At 46.2% G+C, this 20,405-nt stretch overlaps 1 protein-coding gene across 2 annotated transcripts in view; it reads right to left on the bottom strand.

Moving 5' to 3' along the window:
- The window catches only part of BRINP2 (BMP/retinoic acid inducible neural specific 2), a 101,306-nt gene that overhangs the window by 20,386 nt on the left and 60,515 nt on the right, over nt 1-20,405 (bottom strand). For both annotated transcript variants that reach the window (XM_012765028.3, XM_012765027.3), the window contains 2 exons: nt 2,570-2,760; nt 1,300-1,502 (listed from right to left, as the gene is read on the bottom strand). In XM_012765028.3, coding sequence (XP_012620482.1) covers nt 1,300-1,502; nt 2,570-2,760 — 394 coding nt within the window. The remainder of the gene's footprint in view (nt 1-1,299; nt 1,503-2,569; nt 2,761-20,405) is intronic.

Genomic DNA, 20,405 nt, shown 5'->3' with positions numbered 1-20,405 from the left:
GATGTGATTAAGGTTATACTTATTTAAGTCACAATAACTATTGATCTTTTAAAAACATACATAAGATCATGTCACCCCCTGGTAAAACTCACTAGTGGTTTTTCATTGCACTTTGACTTATATTAAAATTCGTTTTCATGGCCATGTGATCTGGCTTCAGCCTGTTTCTGAACTCCGTATTGTGCCAATGTCTGTCTTACCTCTTTTCTGTGTTGTAGTGAGGCACCGGCTGGTTCCTGCCTCAGGGCCTCAGCACGTACCATCCCCTCTGCCTGAACATGCTTCTCTCAATTCTACACTCTGCTGGTTTCTTATCATCCAGATCTTGGCCTCACAGTGTCCCTCCAGCATGCCCCCCCCAAGCAATCTAACGAATACAAGCGGCTCCCCCGCGCACCCCAGGAAGGTGTCCCTTACGACTCTGTCTTTTCTTTGTAACGGTATGGGACACTGTTGTGTCACTTTTCACTTGGTACGGTCATCCCCACTGGAGAGCAGCGGCTGCGAGCTCAGGGACACCGTCCACCACCACGGCAGAGCGTCGGCTGCAGCCTGCCTCGGAGTGGGTCTCTGAGTGGGTCTCGTTGTGGGCCTCGAGTGGGCCCCAGAGTGGGCCTCGGAGTGGGCCTCGGAGTGGGTCTCGGAGTGGGCCTCGAGTGGGCCTCGGAGTGGGCCTCGGAGTGGGTCTCTGAGTGGGTCTCGTTGTGGGCCTCGAGTGGGCCTCAGAGTGGGCCTCGAGTGGGCCTCAGAGTGGGCCTCGGAGTGGGCCTCGGAGTGGGCATCGGAGTGGGCCTCGAATGGGCCTCGGAGTGGGCCTCGAGTGGGCCGTGGGCCTCGGAGTGGGCCTCGGAGTGGGTCTCGGAGTGGGCCTCGAGTGGGCCTCGGAGTGGGCCTCGTTGTGGGCCTCGGAGTGGGCCTCAGAGTGGGTCTCGAGTGGGCCTCGGAGTGGCCCTCGAGTGGGCCTCGGAGTGGGCCTCGGAGTGGGTCTCTGAGTGGGTCTCGTTGTGGGCCTCGAGTGGGCCTCAGAGTGGGCCTCGGAGTGGGCCTCGGAGTGGGTCTCGAGTGGGCCTCGAGTGGGCCTCGGAGCGGGCCTCGGAGTGGGCCTCCAAGTGGGCCTCGGAGTGGCCCTCGAGTGGGCCTCGAGTGGGCCCCGGAGCAGGCCTCGAGCGGGCGCGGGCGGGCGTCGCTGCGGGCGGCCGGAGCACGTCCGCCGGGCGGCCTGTCGGGGCCTCTGCCCTCCGGCCCAGGCCCATCGCCCGGAGCAGCCGCGCCCTGCGCGCTCTCTTCCCGCGCCCGTACCTTGATGGCGCCCGTGGCGATCTGCAGGTGGTGCAGCCGGCGCAGCGTGCTCTCCCGGTCGATGAAGTAGGAGGCCGCCAGCTGGTGCAGCGTCTCCAGGGACACGGAGCCGTTCCCGCCGCCCGCGACCGAGGCGGCCCCCGCCGTCTCCGCCCTCCTGCTCAGCTTCCGCTTGTCCACGAAGATGGTCAGGGACTCCTCCCCTGCGCAAACGACACGCGCCGGCGGGTGAGGCCTCTGCCCCGCCGAGCGGCGAGCACCGGGCGCGGCCAGGCAGGCGGGCGACAGGGAGCCGGCCGCGGCCTCCCCGCCTCGGCCTCTCCCGCGGGCCTCCTGTCTCTGCGCGGAGCCTCTCCACGCTCGCTCCTGCGCCCAGGGTACCCGCTTAACACCCGCTGATCCGAGCAATGCCCTGCCTCGTGGGGAGACGGCATGTCCTCTCTCAGCTGCTTATGGCAGGTCGCCGTGGCTGTCTGCTCCCTCAGAAAGGGCACAGCCCGAGGCCCCACCGCCCTCCTACGCCGCAGGCCGCGCCCAGGCCTGCCCTGCCGCCAGGCGGTGCGCCCAGAGTCGCGCCCACCCGCCTCCTCCTTCCAGGCCCGTCCGCGCCCGCCCCCGGGCCCCAGTGCAGAACCGCGTACTGGTTTGCCCAGGTGCCAGTCCCTGCAGAGGGGAAGCAGGGGCCGGGCGCTGCAGAGGGGAAGCAGGGGCCGGGCGCTGCAGAGGGGAAGCAGGGGCCAGTCCCTGCAGAGGGGAAGCAGGGGCCAGTCCCTGCAGAGGGGAAGCAGGGGCCGGGCGCTGCAGAGGGGAAGCAGGGGCCAGTCCCTGCAGAGGGGAAGCAGGGGCCAGTCCCTGCAGAGGGGAAGCAGGGGCCGGGCGCTGCAGAGGGGAAGCAGGGGCCAGGCGCTGCAGGGACCCTGCCCCGGCGCCCCAAGCCTCGGAAGTGCAGACGCCGGCGTAGAGGGCCCAGTCAAAAGAGAATTGGGGGCGCCCTTGCCGGCATGTGCTTAGTAGGGGCCTGTCTGTCCCCCAGCGCCCCTACTCCGCACCCCCTTCTTAGGGTTTTAAACGAATAGAAAAGTTCTGGGGAGAACTGGGATGTCTGGAGACTACGTTGCTCTCAGATGCTCCACAAAGAAAACACTTATCAAGCTACAAAAGGCCAGGAGGAAGGGCAAACCCAGGCCGGCTGCTGGCGCTGCGCGATGGCTCTCACAGCTGTGTTCAGTGGCCTGGCAACCGATTAGCTCGAGACTGGGATGTTGCTTACCTCCAAGGGTGGCAGAAAGTAAGAAATGAGTGCCGTACTTTTTGATCAGGTTTTCTGTAACCTGTTGCAGGTTGGGTCTCCTTCCGAGAAGGCGGATGTTCCGGATAAACTCTGGGGCGAGAGGCAATGGCAAACTGAAGAAGTCTTTCCTTTCTAGAGCCAAGTTGTTCACTTTCCAACGAGCGAACTCCCTGGAGGAAAGCCAAGGGGTACAGAAAAGCTCACTGCATTTCTGAACAGCAGGCGTGATATTCGAAGCAGGCAATGATCTTCCTCCACCTGCACCCCCTTGTCTCTTCTCATCCCCGGGGTCTCCGGAGCCAGAGGCGCCCAGAGCCTGGAAAAGGGCACAAACCGGGCCTGTCACTCCCCCCTGTGAGAAAGCCCTGTCTCCACTGGCCTCCCGCAGAGCCTGCCCCACCCACCTTTCGCACCGGGGAGTGGCTGATCAGCTCGTGCACATGAAGGTAGTGGTGGTTAATGAAGTAGAGTAGGAAAACAAACATTGGAACAGCAGTTTGCAGAGCTGTGATCTAGTCACAATAGTCACACACTAGGGAGTCCTATCACCTTTTGTGTCCTCTGCTACCCGTTTGTAAAGTCAAGAAGATTGCTCACAGGTGTCCTCAAACTACTGCCAGGGCCACATGCGCCGAGGACATTTATCCCACCCGGGTGTTTTTGCCGCTGCTGCCTGTCCTGCTTAGCAGCCGTCTGGTCCCCTGGCCCACAGTGCCCATGTGTCGAGTGTGCGTGGCACTCTCTAACGCCCTCCAACGGTCTGAGGGACAGTGAACTGGCCCCTGTTTAAAATGTTTGAGGACCCCTGTGTCTAGAACAACAGTCCTCAAACATTTTGATCTCAGATCCCTGTCACAATCTTAAAAATGATTGAATCCCTCATATTTGTTTATGTGACTCATATCTGCTGATTTTACTATTTTAGAAATTAACACTGAGAAAATTAAATTTATGTTAATTTATTATTTCACTTAAAGGTAACAGTAATAAACCCATTATACATAACATAAATAACATTTTTATGACAACTATGATCTGAAACAAAACAGATTTAGCAAGAAGAGTGGCATGGCTTTCTCTTTAGTATCAGGCTTTGCAGAAGCGAGCTGAATTCTCACATTTGCTTCTGCATTCAATCTGTTGTCATGTAGATTTTTATCTTTGCTCCCACAATACATTAAACAGGTGATAGTTTCTTACAGATTAGTTACAGTATGGAATAGGGAACCATATCAATTAACTTTTTGTATTCTGTTACATTAAAATCCTGTGTTCTGTATTATAATTTGAGTGAATCTGTTTAGCCTGCATGATTTTGAACATCATGTTTTGGTCATCTGAAAATATCGCATCACTAGTTATACAGATCTCCTACATTTTGACACTTTTCATTATATAATATCAAAGCATCACATGAATTCATATCACCACCAATCTTATCAGAAAATTCTTTAAATATTAGGAAGCTGTCAAGCTCGTGACAATGAATAAAGTTTCCCAAAAATCTAATTTTTGTTTGAAAGCTCCAATTTTATTATTGGCTACAAATATTGTCAGTTATTTCCTTTACAGAGGCTGGCTTAATTAATTAATTTATTTATTTATTTTTGAGAAAATGTCTGCCAAACACTCAAGTTTGAATAACCATGGTTTGTTGCTTGTGCTTTCAAGAAAAATGGAGCTCCATGGAACAAGTGGCTAGTTCAGCTGGCAACTCAATCACAAAAATATATTTTCCCTGAAACACCATAGTACTCCAGTAGGCTCAAGTGTACTTTATGTGTACTTCCCATTTCATCATACAGAACATTAAAGAGACATGTACTCAAGTGTCAAGATTCAATAAAATTAATAAATGTAACTGTCTTCAGGACATTCTTAAGTGAAATGTTTGTGTGTGTTTAGGTGCAAGTGTATGATAGTAAAGAACATGTGACTACTAGTGTCATTCAGTGTGACTGCCTTTATTCAAATTAAGATGCCAGCAGTTTTATTCGCCATTGCTTTTGCACCTTCAGCACAAATGTCAACATGGGCACTCTGAAAGGGACCAAGAGAACCCATATTTTAAGCAGCTCTATTTTAGAAGAGAGCAAAGTCCTTCCTCTCTAGTCCCAGTCGGGATTTTAATTTTCAAGCTTTGCTCCTCACTAAAATGTCTGCGTTTTAAAGGGGACAGATTTCCAAAAGGGAATCTTTATCCTGGGATGAGATTTAAGGGAGGTATCCATTACAAAAGGAGCTTTCCATTGTTTCCCAATTTGTATTGGTAAGGACCAGCTCCAATCCTTAGGGAGCAACAAAATATAAAGTCTCACAGCCTGCTCACCCTTCTCAAACCTGTTCATCATACAGTGCTAAACCTTGGTCTAACCTTCCCTAAAAATTCATGGAGTGAAAATGATACGGCTGCACAAAAATTAAAAATAAATAGATTTTTAGCAAAGGTGCCAAGAACACATAGTGGGAAAAGGTCAGTCTCTTTAATAAATGGTACTGGGAAAACTGGATATTCACCTGCAGAAGAATGAAAAGTAGACTCCTATTTCTTACCTATTTCTCACCAAAAATCAACCCCAAATGGATTAATGAATTAAATGCAAGACTCTAAACTGTAAAATCACTAGAAGAAAACATAGGAGAAATGCTTCATGACATTGGTCTGAGCAAGAATTTTTTGGGTAAGGCCACAAAAGCTTAGGAAACAAAAGCAAAAATAGACAAGTAGAATTATATCAAACTAAAAAGCTTCTGCACAGTAAAGCAAACACTCAACAGAGCAAGGAAACAGCCTAGAGAGTGGAAGAAAATATTTGCAACTATTCATCCAATAAATGGTTAATATCTAGAATATATAAGAAAGCCAAACAACTCAATAGCTAAAAAACATAAAAATAAAAATAAAAAATGGACAAACAAATAGGTATTTCTCCAAAGAAAACATACAAATGGCCAGCAGGCATATGACAAAATGCTCAATATCACCAATTGTCAAGAAAATGTAAATCAAATCCACAATGAGATATCATCTCACACCAGTTAGAACGGTTTATTGTCAAAAAGACAAAAAATAACAAATGTTGGTGAGGATGTTATTGATGGGAACATAAATTAGTATAGATGTTATAGAAAACACAATGGAGGTTCCTCAAAAAACTAAAAATAGAACTACCGTATGACTCGGAAATTCCACTACTGGGTGTATATACAAAGGAATTTAAATTGGTATGTCAAAGAGGTCTCTGCACTCCCATGTTTACTGCAGTGCTACACAACAGCCAAGATATGGAATCAACCTAAATGTCCACCAACAGACAAATGGATAAAGGAAAAGTGGTACGTATATACAAATGGAATACTATTCAGCTAAAAAAAGAATGAAATCTGTCATTCGGTGACATGGATGAACCTGAAGGACATGTGCTAAGTGAAATAAGCCAGGCACAGACAGACCAATACTACATGATCTTTTTCATATATGAAATCTAAAAAAGTTGATCTTGTAGAATTAGAGAGCAGAATAATGGTTATTAGAGGCCAAGGAAGGGAAGAAGGAAGGGGGATGGGGAGAGGTTGGGCAATGGATACAAAGTTACAATTAGGAAGAATAACTATTAGTGTTCTATTACATGGTAGAGTGATTTTACCTACTAACATCATATTATGGACTTCAAGATAGCTGTAAAAGAGAATCTTGAAAGTTATCACTCCCCAAAAATGATCAATGTTTGAGATAATGGATATGCTAACTACTGATTTGATAATTATATAATGATACACATATTGAATCATCACACTATGCCCATAAACAAGGACAATTATGTGTCAATTATAAATAAAATTTTAAAAATTAAAATTAAAAAATAAATAAAAATCCAGGCCCAATTTGAGGTGATAGAATCCCACCACTACCTCTAGAGACGAAGACAGAGAGGGTGAGCATGTGCCAACATTACTAGGGAGACAAAGGAAAATGGATAAATAATGATTCATGGTTCCAACAAAATCTTTAAAAATTTCCACTCTATGGCTTTATTTATCTAAACTGGTAAGTTCATGATAATACATTATCAGTTATTTTCTTTGTATAGGAAATGCTAAGCTTTAATTAAAGTACACGGTAGTTGTTGAAAGCATTTTCTATCCCAAATCCCACTACAGGGTAAAGAACAGTTGCTTGATTCATTTCTACTTAGCTGGATAGGAACTTGTATCCTCTCATTAACTAGTTGATAGTTACATAAAATTAGATTGCTAAAAACAGAAACAAAAATAAACTTAGGGTCATCGATACCAGCCCTGCCCCCTGCTTTTGGGTAGAGCACACCTAGACTTCATTAACTATTAATTTCTATCCTATTATTTTTTTATTTTTCTAGATTGCTAGGAGAAGAAAGGTATTCTTTCATTTTCCATAATTTTTTACAATGGTCAAGCCCCCTCACTGAAAGGAAATGCCACTTTAGCATAGAGGTGGGCCCCACTTTAATTAAGTCTAATAAATAAAATTTGGTAGACACATGGCTTGCCCAGTCACTTCATTTAGGACTGCCAAACATTATATCCTCTGAGAAGCTTTCCCTGTCTGTCCTATGCAAAAGAATATCTTCCCCCACTGTCTCTGCTCTGTGTTTCTTTTTAGTACTTATCACTACTTCATATAATCTGTTTTTTATTCTCTTTCTCTCCCATTAGAACATAAACTCTATGGGGGCAGGATGTTTGTGTTTCATTCAATCTGTATCTCCAGCCACAGAACAATGCTAGATGCTCTAACAACAGAACAATAGTAGACGTTCGACCTATTTCTGTTGAATAATTGAGTAAGAGATTCTCCAAGTCACTTATTTTGTGTCACAGCTCTCCTAATCCTTCAGATTTTGCAAATTATTGACAACTTGATTTAAAAAAACAAGTTACAGAGTGAGAATACATGGATGCAACAACCAATTAATTAGTGATTGATCTGAAATGAATTAAATCATTCTAAGTGTGTATACATATCAATGAGAAAATTAGATTTGCTTTATAAAAATGCAATAGACATTATTTTGTGCATTTAAAAAAATATAAATCAAGGCAATGCTGATATGTTCTTTTGCTTTGGCAAACTGAGTCTGGGTCCTCTTATATTGTCTGCAGTGGACATGGATAGCTTGCATTGACTGTACCCACACTGCAAAGTCCAGTGAGTAAAAAAACCTCTTCATCAGATGCCATTCTGCTTTGTGCCCACATGTTAATGATCAACATCTCCATTCCTCTACAGTGGATCTGACAATAGTTTCTGCACACTCACTGCATTAAAGTTATCAAAAGAAGCAACAATTTTAAAGTTTTGGACTTTTACTTAGTCTTCATCTATGTCTGACACCAGACTTGGAAAATCATATTTCATTCAAACCAAAAAGTAGTTTTGAGAATAGATACTTAATTGAGGAAATCAAAGTTCAGAGAGCTAAATAATTTGCTTGATGTCACAGAACTACCAGGAAGAAAGATTGGCTATTAGTACTGGAAGAAACATTAAAGTAGTATTTGCCAATCTTTTTCACAGTATTGTATATAGTGAAAGTGAACCATTGGCATAGATTAGGTTCCAATGGATGAGTCCTCTCAGACCAGAGGGGACCAATGCAGGCAGCCTGTCACCCCAGACCTTGCCCAATTGCCCCCAGGGCTGAAGGCATCAGTATGAAGACACACTTGTAATCCATTTGCAGCACGCTCGGGTGCTGGCATACACACTGGCTGAGAGGGGCTATTCTAACTCTTCCGTGGTATGGGAAAACCATGAAACAGGGAGGTAGGTGGCTTACATAAAGCAATATAACCAGCTAGTAGCAGAACAGGAACAAAAAGCTAGTGTCCTGACCCTCCCTCAGTGCTATTAACAATTATGATGATGATGACAATAGCAGCAGCTGAGACCCAAAGAGGTTAAGAAAGTAACTTGGATAAAGTTTCATAGTAGCAAGTGTCAGAGTTGGGTTTAAAACTCAGGTCAATAGCATACTGCTATTTTTACAATACTGTTTTTCTTTGCATAGATGAGGTTAAGTGTATCTTATTGCATTTAATTATTTTTAAACGTTTACTGTCTTTCAACACAAATATTTTCATTACCCAGAACATTCCATTCCTTTAATTATCTACACAAGACATGAATTTACCATATATCCAAAACACAATGCAATGTTTACATCTCAGCAAAACCTTTCTGGATTAAGGTGGTATTAATATGCCCACTTTCAGGGGGAGAAATTGAGACACTCTGCCCCCGTCTGCCACAAAAGTCAAGTCCATACACAGAGTACCACAGAAAGAGTCAGAGATGGGGGCCTGAATCCAGTTCCCATGCCTGCTCAGGAAATCATAACACAGAATAACAAATGACCTAGAAAAATGAATGATACTGTCTTAGGAAGCTTTTTATGAGCAAACAATAAAAAATAATGGCTAACATTTAATGAATTTCTAGTATGTTCTGGGCATTCCAAGCATCTTACATGGATTAGCTAATATAATATTCAAAACACCCCTATAAGGGGGAAATATAATTATCTTCATTGTATAGATGATGAAATTGAGGTACAAATAAGTTAATTTGCCCAGTGGGTAACAGCCAGCAGGTGGCAAGGTCGGGATTTAAACACAGCTGGCTCCAGGATGCACAGTCTGTGCCACTAAGCTGCACCCCGCCACCTGTGAAGCTCAGAGGGACAATCGCCACATTGTGGGTGGGAGTCTGAGTGTGTGTGAGAGACAGTTTCATTGGAGAAGGAAAGCATAAAGATAGGGACTATATTTGGAGAATTTCACTGGAAAAAGAACGCATAGGAATCACACAAGAGCCTACTATTACCAAAAAATAAAAACAAAAAAACCCAAAAAAACGCCGCTCCCGTACTAAACTACAGTGGGGTGTCAGCTCCAAATTAGGCAGAAGGCCTCAGCCACAGCAAGGCTCAGTCTCCGAGTGCTCCGGTGGTTTTCTCTTCTACTCCAGTAAGTTTCTCCCCTGCCCTTTGGGGCCTTCATTGAATCAAAATAACGGAGAAACATCTGTGAGTGGAGTTAGAGCCAGCAAGTGGTAAAAATGTACTTACAGAACTTATTAACGTGGTTCTTTCCAACATCTGGAAACCTTCTAAGGCAATACTGGAAGGCAGCCTGAGCTATTCAAAGAAGAAATGTTCATTGCCGATTTTTCATTTAGCATGTTTTTCCCCCCAGTAATAAAATAATCAAGGCCCTTTTTTTCCCTAGGAAAAGGATGTTTTCTATATATCAATTATATTAACACATACTGCTTCAATTAAGCCATCATCTTTGTTTCAATTAAGACATCAAGTAAATCTCCATTTCAATTTAGCCATTTCTCCTAAAATCTTCTCCCACTGTGTTTGTTGCACAGTAAATAGTCTGAGAAAGCAAACGTCTCCCACAGTGCTGTAGCCCCCACGCAAAGCGCCTTTAGAACAGCAGAGGCCGCTACACCCTGGGCTCCTAGGTGCAGCCAAAGGACGCACAGAGCTCCTCCGGGCGACTTTGCCTGCAACACGCATCCACACGGCACTCAGGCTCCCTCCCGTAAGCTGCTCTCCTTCACAGAAGGTAGTTCATTTTCCACCTCCCTCTGGTATATGGCAGGTTCTCCTAGACTGAGCAATATGCATTTCTGTCAAAGGGTTAACATACTCATAAAATTGTTAATAAAAACCAAAATGTCTAAAAAGGTATTGCATAACCCAGATTGGAAGGTATAATCCAGCGTGTTACATCAGCCATGCACACCAACCAACACCCAGCGTATTTTAGAAATCAATATATCTAAATAATCAGTGCTGAAGTGATTGTCACTATCTTTGTCCCAAACTGCTTACCACTAATGGTTCAGACTGCCAATGAATTATGCTTCTGTTTGCACATGCGCTTAGGGACTTGCACAGAATTTGAGGGCTCCTGCGTGGAACCAGGCCACGCTGAACCAGAGGCAACAGTGGCTTCCGCAGAGTCGGGGACAGGGCCAGCTCTGGGTTTGAAACAAAAGGGTCTCCCATGTGAACACTCATGGCTGCAAATTGCTCCTAATTCAAAAGATGTGAATAGAAAGTGGTGCCTCCACGTGATAGCTGCTGATTCTTCTCTCAGCAGCCGGCCCGCAGCACCCAGCTCCTCTGTGCTCCACGAGGTCACCACGAAAACTGCCAGCAAGAACACCCCCCCCACAGGGTCTCACGGCCTAAGATGAAAGGCTCAGAAAGAGCACAGCTGGGGGCTTCCATCCCAGGAGCTGTTTCCAACGGCTGCGTGCGGATGCACCGCTTTTCGGGCTTATAAACTGAGAACATTGACCGGGCCCTGTGAAGAGTCATTACCTATAAAGCCTCCCCTCCTATCGAGCCTTAAGAGAGAGCATTTTTAAACACACACACACACACACACACACACACACACACACACACAACTACAGCTCAACGAAGTTGAAATTCAGTAGTCCTAATCCAAAGATCTGAAATCTGAAATGCTCGAAAATCCAAAACTTTTTGAGCACCAACATGTCAAAGGAAATGTTCATTGTAACATTTCCAATTTTGGATTTTTTGATTAGGAATGTTGGTCTAGCATAATGCAAATATTCCAAAGTCTGAAAAAATCTGAAATCAGAAATACTTCTGGTCCCAAGCATCCGGATAAGGGCTCTCGCCTGTATCAAACACTGCAGCCTGCAATGCGGGTGGCAGTGCCGAGACCTCGTGCTGACAGCGAGTTATTCTATTACCGGTTTTCTGATGGAGCTTTCATCTCGCCACTTCCATGGGGGAAGCATATTCAGGCCCATTTCCAAGTCCACAGATAAGTTTGTTATTTGAAAAGTCACATCCCTGTATCCTGAGCATGCGGCTCTGCTTAACCCCCTCCACCGCGGCACCCCTGCTGGCTTGGCACCATCCTGTCCCTAGTCAGTGCGCCCTGCATGCTAGGAGCCGTGTGTTCCTCCCGAGTTGGACTCCAGGCTGGGTTTACCGAGGAGAGAATCAATGCTGTTTCCAGCAGAGCAGACCAATCACAGCCTGCTCGCTCAGCCAGCATTTCTCCAAATAGGATCTGGGCCTTCCTGGGAGGCTGGGGAGATGTCTCATGCAGCCCTGGGCCCCAAGATGCCCGCTGCAAGCACAGCTTTGCAAACAGTGAGAGGAGTGGGCTGTCCCTTCTGATCTGTTGCCAATAATCTCTCTGTTTGGAACAACCCCCTCCAACGTTTAGTGCTCAAAGGCACTGCAGTGCCGAAAGGGTGCACTATTCACTCTCCGAAGAGTTGTTTCCATATGGACCACACTTGTAAGAAAAAATACACCTACTTTTCCTTGAAAAATGAAGGCAGACACAGGACAGATTATTAAATAAAATATTTAAGAACTTTGGAGCAAAGGAGATGGATTGGCCTTAAGCCAAGGGCATGAATAGTTTTCTTGTCATTTTCCTGTGATTTCACTTTCTCTACCTAAACTGTCAACCAATAACCCATGGGAAAATTTCTCATGCACCAACCAACTGGGATAAATACAGTCGCCTTTGTTCTCAGAGACCACCTTTCTCCTGGAGATGTCCTCTACCCGACTGCTTGAGACTTGCCATTTGACACAGAGACTCAATAAGCACCGCTGAGTATCGCACTGAGGATTTCCCCAGAGTCCCAGACACAAAGAGCCTTCTCCTTCCCCATCTTTCTACCAACGTACTCCACATCCAGGGCTACTGCTCCCATCTCAGAACTCAGTCCACCAAACTAAGACATTACCATTGTTCTGTGTTCACAGGGCTCACAATTTTTTGTCTTGAAAAATTCACATGAACAGGAAAGCAAACATGTACAATGAGAGATGCCAGTTATTTACCCCAGTGACGCAGCTAGATGGTTTCACATCCTTTGGCCAGACGTTCTAGGGGCTTAGGGAGATATCAGGCCTTGGCTCCTATATGGAAGGCAGTATTTCTCAACACATCACATCATCAAGAGATTTCTACCTCAACAACAGATTACTATAATGCACTGGCTGTTAGAGCCTTTGCTGCTATAATGAATAGGACATGATTAATCTGAACTATAAAAAGAAATGATAATAAAAACCATAATCTCTTATATTGGTGTAGTGCTTTCATTTAGTTTTTTTTTAATTTGCGCACCATTTTCATACACACTCAATCACTTTATCTACACAGGGACCTTGGGTGAAAGGAAGAGGACATATCATTAATCAACTATTAAGCTTTTACAGGTTAACAAATGAAGAAACAGAGAAGCTGAGAAAAGTGACATGACCCGAGTCCTGTGTTGACTACGGTGGAGTCTGACTGAAACTCAGGCCATGCCACCAGGGATCCTCCGCCTGTGCCTGCGACCTGAGTTCCAGCTGGGATCGCTGTCCACTCTTGTCATACTTGCCAGGCAATTCTTTTGCCTTGTTTACCACCGTGGCTAGGAGAAATCTCCAGGCAGAAAAACTTCCATCTAGGAGTCATTTGATTAAGTAATTTCTAGGCCCTTGCAACTCTTGGAAGCATAAAAGCAGAAATGAGGCCATCCCCCCCTGATGTCCTGATGCCCCGTCCTTCTCACTGTCTGGGAGAACTCAAGAAGCCTGGCGTGGAGGCAATTTAGCAGCCTGCTGTGTTCTCAAACAACGGCCCGTAAACAATGATTGGCCAATTTCATTCTAATCTTCCCAATTTTGCTCTAATTAAAATCAAGCTGCAGCTTTCAAACAGTTTAATTAAGGCTGATTGGGAGAAATGGGGAGGGGAGAGTCAGCTTGAAGAAGGAGGAGATCACTGCGTGGCGAGTCTCACACTGGCCCAGTGCGGCGTGGGGACCTGGGGAAGCCACTGAGCGGTGTGTTTGTAGAATCCACGGGAAATGCAACAGGCACATTGGAATGACAGGCCAGTGGATCTATGAGACAAGAGGGAACTGAAAATGGAGCTAAGAGCGGTACTTTCCATGCACAAAACCCCAGCTCTTCCCTGACACCCCGAACTTCTTTTCAACAGCTCATCTGCTCAGTTGTGGGGAACTTGACTCTGCTCACCAATGTTCGCTCCCATTGTGCTTGTCTTTGCTCAGCAGGCTGACAGCCCATGTCACACTTCTCCCCATCGAATGACTTCTGAGCTTCCTTCACCTCCTCGACTCCAGGAGCATTCCCACAGACTGGCAGTTCCTTCCATTATTCTATAGGTTATTCCTTTTGCAATGAAATAGCTCTTCCAGTATTTAGGTGCATTGATTTTCTATATAGGCTATTGTTCTTTCAACCATATGTTTTTAGTTCCTTCAACATAGTTTCCAGATCCCACGCTCAACCTTCTCTGCTTGCAATCTAACTTATCAATGCATTTTTTAAAAGATGTTAACCAAAATTGAACACAATCCAGTTTATGTGTTCTGAGCCACTGATAGTACACTAGAGCACAAGATCTGAATACATCATTATCACTGTCATTATGACCACTGTTGTAGTTTCATTTTTTGCTAAGATCCTGTTTCCAGGAATGGGACATAGGATCTTGGTAATATATGAGACCCTATGTATCTTTGTGCCATTGTAGGTCATCACCACATCTCACAACTATCAATGTGGTAGACTGAATCGTCATTGTCGCCTCTACTAGAATGCCCTTTGACATGTTGCCTTGCAATGTCACTCACTTATATGGGTGAAGCCTATTTCCCTGTCTCATTGACACTGGGCTTGGCTATGTGACTTTGCTGTGGGCAAAGAAATGAGGGCAGAAGTGACGTGTGCCAATTCTGAGCCAAGACCTCAAGAGGCATGCATGTTTCCCTCGCCCTCTTGCATCTCTGCCCTCGTTACGAGCATTGCTGCCCCCAGGTATGGCAGGTGCTGCCCTTTCAGCCTGAGCCCCAGAATAAACAGCAGTACAAGGAAGACCTAATGGCCTCCTTGCAGGCCTGCAGCCTGAAGCAAAGCCAACCCAGACAACCCACACATGCATGAGTAAGAATAAATTTTTATTTTAAGCTACTGAGTTTTGAGGGTTTTTATATGCATAATTGTGGCAATACTTAAATGATACACATCACAGCTTTAGTCCTATTTTATAGCTGAATTTGCCAAGGCTCAGATAATAATCTAGGACACACACAAGGACACATAGCTAAGTAAGAGGTGAAGGCAGTCTATGCTCTTGCCACTATATATATTTCCTTTGTTAATGCACTTGAACATTGCATTCATTTTTAAAAGATAAAAATTTTCTTGACTGATAGTAATCTTATGGTCAACCAGTCTCCTATTATTTCTTTTCAGCCCAGATATTTTTTTTTCCATAAGAATCACAGCCAAGTCAGGCCTCTTATAACCTATTTGTGAAGTTGACATTTTTAACAAATTTAGGGCTTTACATTTTCACTCTCTTCTTGCACCCCACCCTGTGGCAGAGACTAGAAAGTTGTTCTCTAAACTGTTTTCCTCCTGGGTTAGCAGACGGACAATTTTCCCACCAGCTTCATTTGCACTTAAGTGTAGCCATGTGACTCAGTTCTGACTAGTGGTATATGAACCCAGGCCTAGCCCATCAAGCCTCCCATGAGATTCCCCATTCCCTCTCTTTCCTTGTCTACCAGAATTCAGAAGAGGACCCTAAAGCCATAGAGGATGGCAGAGTGACTAAGTAGAGGAAGCCTTGGTCCTGAATGATTGGTCAGAAGCAATCTCCTATTATTTCTCTGATAAATTGTGCTGGAGTGTGATGTGAACAAAAACAGAAGCTTGCATTAAGTCACTGAGATGTGGGGACTGTTTGTTTCAGCAGTTAGCCTCCTTTGTCTAAGACAGTGTTGATTGCATCAATATAGTATTCCAGCCTGGTGAAACAATCTCAGCTCTTGATCTCTTAGCTTTATTGCCTATCTGGGTAAGGGTTCGCTGGCCTATTTTTATTGTCCATGCGGTCCAGCGGCCATGCTCCCATTAGTCCTCAGCTCAGTAGCATTCCTGCATGGGGCCTCCCTCTTTCCTACTTTCTGGGTCTAGATGGGAAACAGTGTTGGTCTTGAGGCCTGGCCTCTTATGCTATGGGATCTTGGTGTGAGCCATGCTCAACAGAGAAAGCACCTGTCACTGTTAAGGATTTCTTTCCAACTATCTGTAACTATAAAGTCAATGGATAGATGAACTCAGGCTACAGTTAGGAAGAGCAGCATGTCAACTTTAAGTGATAACTTTGATTAATGTATAGAGTTCTATGCAGGAGAACAAGTTTGATAGAGTAAGGCTACCTATTCTTTCTTCTTTCTCAATTAGTCTCCCCTCGTGTTCTCTTCTCTAGATTTCCCACTCTACTACTTTCCATATTTACTCATGGGAGACCCCTCACACAAAAAATGAGCAAGTAGCTTAAAATAAACCAAATCTGTATTTTAGTTATCACCAAATAATTCCATAAAGAAAGTATTATTGTATCAATTGTACTAATAAGAAAAATGAGGCTCAGAGATGCAAAATAAGTTACAAAAGGCCACACAGCTAAAAGCAGCAAAACTGCCATGTAGACCCAGTCAGTCTGATTCTAGAGCCTGGCGTCTCAACCTCTTGTTTACTGCTTCATCTAATTCAGTTTTAGAACATCGGACTCTTATCGGATGGCTTCATCCTCTCATTACGGCCTTATATGTGGCAGAAATAGTGCTGGGGGCTGGAGTCATAAAGGTGCAATAAGATGTGTCCTTTGCCTGAAGGAGCTCAGAGCCAAGTGAAGAGCAAAGAGATAAACTAACAAGCGCACAAAATAAGCTCCAGGGCAGAAACATGGCTGATGCGGAGCCAGGTGGAAGTACCAACCTCTCTCCTAGGGTCAAAGAAGACTTCGTAGGAGACAACACGAACATGGATTGCAAGGCGAAGGGAGCTCAGCTGGCAGAGAAGGTGGAAAGAGCTTTGCAGGAAGAGGGACTGGCTGTGGGAAACCCCGGGCATCAAAGGGGCTTCTGTGCCTGGAGGCGCCCAGAGGCGCTCGCTGGGGCTGGAATGAGGGAGAGCGGGAAGGAAGGGGCGTGTCCGTGGCAAAGGGTCAGCAGTACTCATCGACTGCATATCGAAGGAGTGAATGGATGGATTGAGATGTGACATTTATGCTAAGAAAATGGGCTTGGGTTTTCTCCTTTGGGTGCTGAGGGCCCCACAGAGGACCGCAGGTGAGTCGCCTTGGAGAAGCGAGAGCAGTGCAAGGGCGAAGGGCGACGCCAGGAGAAGAGAGAAGAGGCTGCATTTGAAAGACAGTTCTGCCATGGAAGCTCCGCCACACAGGGGGCCGGGACGGGAAAGAGGCGGAGTTGCAGCAGCCGGCGGCTGGCCATTCCAGGAAGCATGGCGGAGAACATAGGAGATATAATAAGTATAGCAGGAAGCGTGATGGGCTCAGCTGTGCCTATGATTTTTCACAGAAACTAAAGCTGAGTGTACAAAATCAAACCAAATAGGAGGTGGACGCAATCTTTGAGAAGCCGAGCAAAAACTCAGAATTTTTTCCTGCATTTTCCTGCATTAACGTGATTTAACCGTGTTCTCTAGACACGGCTCCAGCACATGTCCAGCTTTCCTTGAAGCTGGCACTGAGATCTTGATTCCAGAACAGTCACCCCATTTCCTGAGGGGGGCTGTGGCCCAGAGCCACCACTGCTGATCTTTGGGAACTGCAGAGAATGCAAGAAGTCAAAGAAGTCTGTGCAGAGGGAAATGGCTGAGCTGAGAGACTCTAAAATGGGAAACTGATATTGATCCAGGACAAAATTCTTGAGTACTTTGAAATATGAGCAAGCAGGACAGCTCCCTAGGAGCCAGAACTGGTTTAGGAAGGAACCCTTATGTCAAAATAAATCTCATATATTTTCTTTATGAAGAAAGATGGAAAAGGGAGAAAAAAAAGAAACGAGACCAGCTTGTGAGCGAGAACATGAGAGGAGGGGAAAGAGAAAAGAACCTCTGGAGGGAAGTTACAAAGTGCTAACAAGTCAAGGAAAATAGTCCTGTTTTCAAACCTCTAGAGAGCTGTTGTGGCGAGAGACAGCCTCACTCTAGAGAAAGCAGAGTCAGGACCAACAAGTGGAAGTTACGGCCAGAAAGACTGTGATTCAATTTCAGAAAGATCTTCATAGCGTTTTAGGCTGTTTAAATAAAAATTGGCTTCAGTGAACACCTGCGTGGCTGGAAGTGCTCTTTGACCACCTGCGGCTGTCTGCAGAGTGGCGTCCGCACCGGGTGGGGGACAGGTGATTTTAAAGTTTCTCTCTAGTCCACAGGTTTGGGCCTCACTTGGTTCTGATCTGCCACCCCATGTTGCCAGGCTTCCTTGCACGCCCACGCTCTGTCTTTGTAACTTTGGCCTCTTGTCCCAAGCGGTCCTCAGACTGCACCTGCCGGCCTGGCTGGCGAGGGGCATGGACGCGGCCACAGCTCTGTCTAGCGGCTGCGGAAGACAGAGCACCTTGTTCTCGGCCCCAGAGTCACATTTCTGCTGGGAGTCCCACGTGTGCACGAGCTTCTCACTGAACCAGGCCAAGATTCAAGGACTCTCGCCCTCTCTATCCTTCCTTTTCGTTGTTGTTGTCTTTTATTTCTTAGTTTATTTAATTATAAATTTTTAAAATTATTTTCAAATTGGCACAATAATCGCACAATTTACGGGGTATAGTGTGGTATTCCAACACATGTACACAACTTGTGATGATCAAGTCAGAGTAACACCCCCTTTATCGACTCACAATTCAGAACATACACAGGCCCAGCCGAGCAACAGGCTGGCTTCCCATGCTGAAGTTTACCTGTTACTAGTGAACTAACCAGGCAGCCATGTCGAGGGATTATGGGTGTTTACATGCTGCTGTGGATCCAGGAGAATTCACTCCCCAGGGAGTCTTCCTTCCTGTTCCTCCTTCGTCACTGGCATGTCCCCCGGCGAGGGACAGGTCTCCTGGCTCACAAGGAAAACGAGGATTCCCTCAGGCACCGGGGCTCATGATGAAGGACTTGGTGCAGCACGGGTTCTGATGACCTCATTTTCCTCCCACCAGGCCTCCTGCCTGTCCAGGGAGACTTCTTGCTCACTCTGACTCACTCTGACATACAGAACTTATTTGCTCTTTGCAGGGGGAGAGGGAAAGAGGCACACTTCTGGCTCTGGGGACAGCCTGGCAGGGTGGCATAATTGTGGAGCTTTAAACAGGTGCAGAGAAGAAGACACACTAGGGAGCCCTACCAGATTGCCGCATCTTCCCCCAAACATGCCCTGGCTGCAAGAGCCCTAACCTGCCCACAACTGTCCCTCTGCATCCTGAGCTGAACTCAGGAGGCCCAGGCTTCCGGGTCTCTCCCCCGCTTCATCTGGCCGCACGGCGTGCTGTGGACGTGAAGGCAGGGGCGTCACAGCATATGCCAATCCTGCCACCGTAGGAAATTGCACATTTACAAAGCAGCCCAACAAGCAGAGGTTGTTTGCAGCACCAAAGGTTTCCTCTGGCTTTATGAAAATATTCCTGGAAATGTAAGACATTTCCGAGTGGACATATGTGTTTATAAAGAAGTACCTGCCTGATCCCGAAGTCAGGTGCTACGGATTTCTTAACACTGAATTTTTATAAGCCATTGCCAGGCAAGAAATAAGATACTGCATCTTGGAAATGGCATTAAGTGTCCCTCCAGTAGAGGATTCGATTTACAGAAATTTGATTTAACTGCACCCTGGTAGAAACACACAAGCAGTGCAAAGTCAACACATCCAGAATTTGCTGTGAGGCATTGTTTCAGGAAGATCCGTCTATAGCTTCCTCCCACTCAGGGTTCCCCAGAGCCCAAGCACAGATGGGGAGCTCTGGTGGGAAGAGAGGATTACAGAGTCTGTGGGTGGGAGGAGCCACCCTCCAGCTGCCTAGGCCTGGGATGCCCAAAGGAACAGGGACAGCAGCACAGGCGGTCCACCTGGAGGCACTACTTCCCTCAGAGCATTAAGTTTCCCAGGATCAGATGATTTATTTGATCAAATAATAATCATTTCACAGTCAGGTCCCTATCTTATGGCTTGGTTGCTGGCTGTTCCCCCTATTGGTTGTGTGACACCCTCTGAAAGTCAGCGTCCTCACCTACAGTATGGGGTGCAAACAGCACACCCTCCTAGGGTTCTGATCAGGATAATTTTAATTAATGCTTGTAAAGCACTTAGTAAAATGTTGGGCATATGATGGACACTCAATATATTTCAGCAATTATTATGTTAATGCCATTAATATTTCATAACATAGAAAGAATTCTTTGCTTTCTTTCCCTAAGTTAAATAGAATTTGACCAATTCTTTTTGCCCTCTCAGAATGCTCTATTTTCTTTGCCCCTTACTCCTTTCTTCCCAGGGAAAATCGGAGAGATTGGTGAGAGCCTGCTCTTTTGGCCCATGCTTCCAGACTGTGTAAAGCCCATGCACAGGGAACGCTGTGCCCAGAGGGCTCTGTCTCTCGGACGTACTAGCCCCTGAGGGGCAGCCCCTGATCATGCCCCGTCCTGGCAGCGGCCTGCTCACGAGGCAGAGCCCCTCCTGCCCACCCCACCACGCGATCCAGTGATGGCGTCTCAGTTTGCTTCACTTAGCCCTGGGCAAGTCAGTAGGCTGGACAAGAGCGATCCAGTCAACTTCAGTTTGAGGGAGGGTGGGATTGCAGGGTTGGCGACCCCATCAGCCTCAGGCCCAGCTGCCACCTGCAGCCCAGCTTCCCTTCGGCTCCCTGCGGGCAGGGTCAGCCGCT

Source organism: Microcebus murinus, chromosome 2, assembly GCF_040939455.1.
Source record: "Microcebus murinus isolate Inina chromosome 2, M.murinus_Inina_mat1.0, whole genome shotgun sequence".
Classification (NCBI taxonomy): domain Eukaryota; kingdom Metazoa; phylum Chordata; class Mammalia; order Primates; family Cheirogaleidae; genus Microcebus; species Microcebus murinus.
Note: the sequence above shows the minus strand (reverse complement) of the source record. Positions and strands in the feature narration are given on the sequence as shown.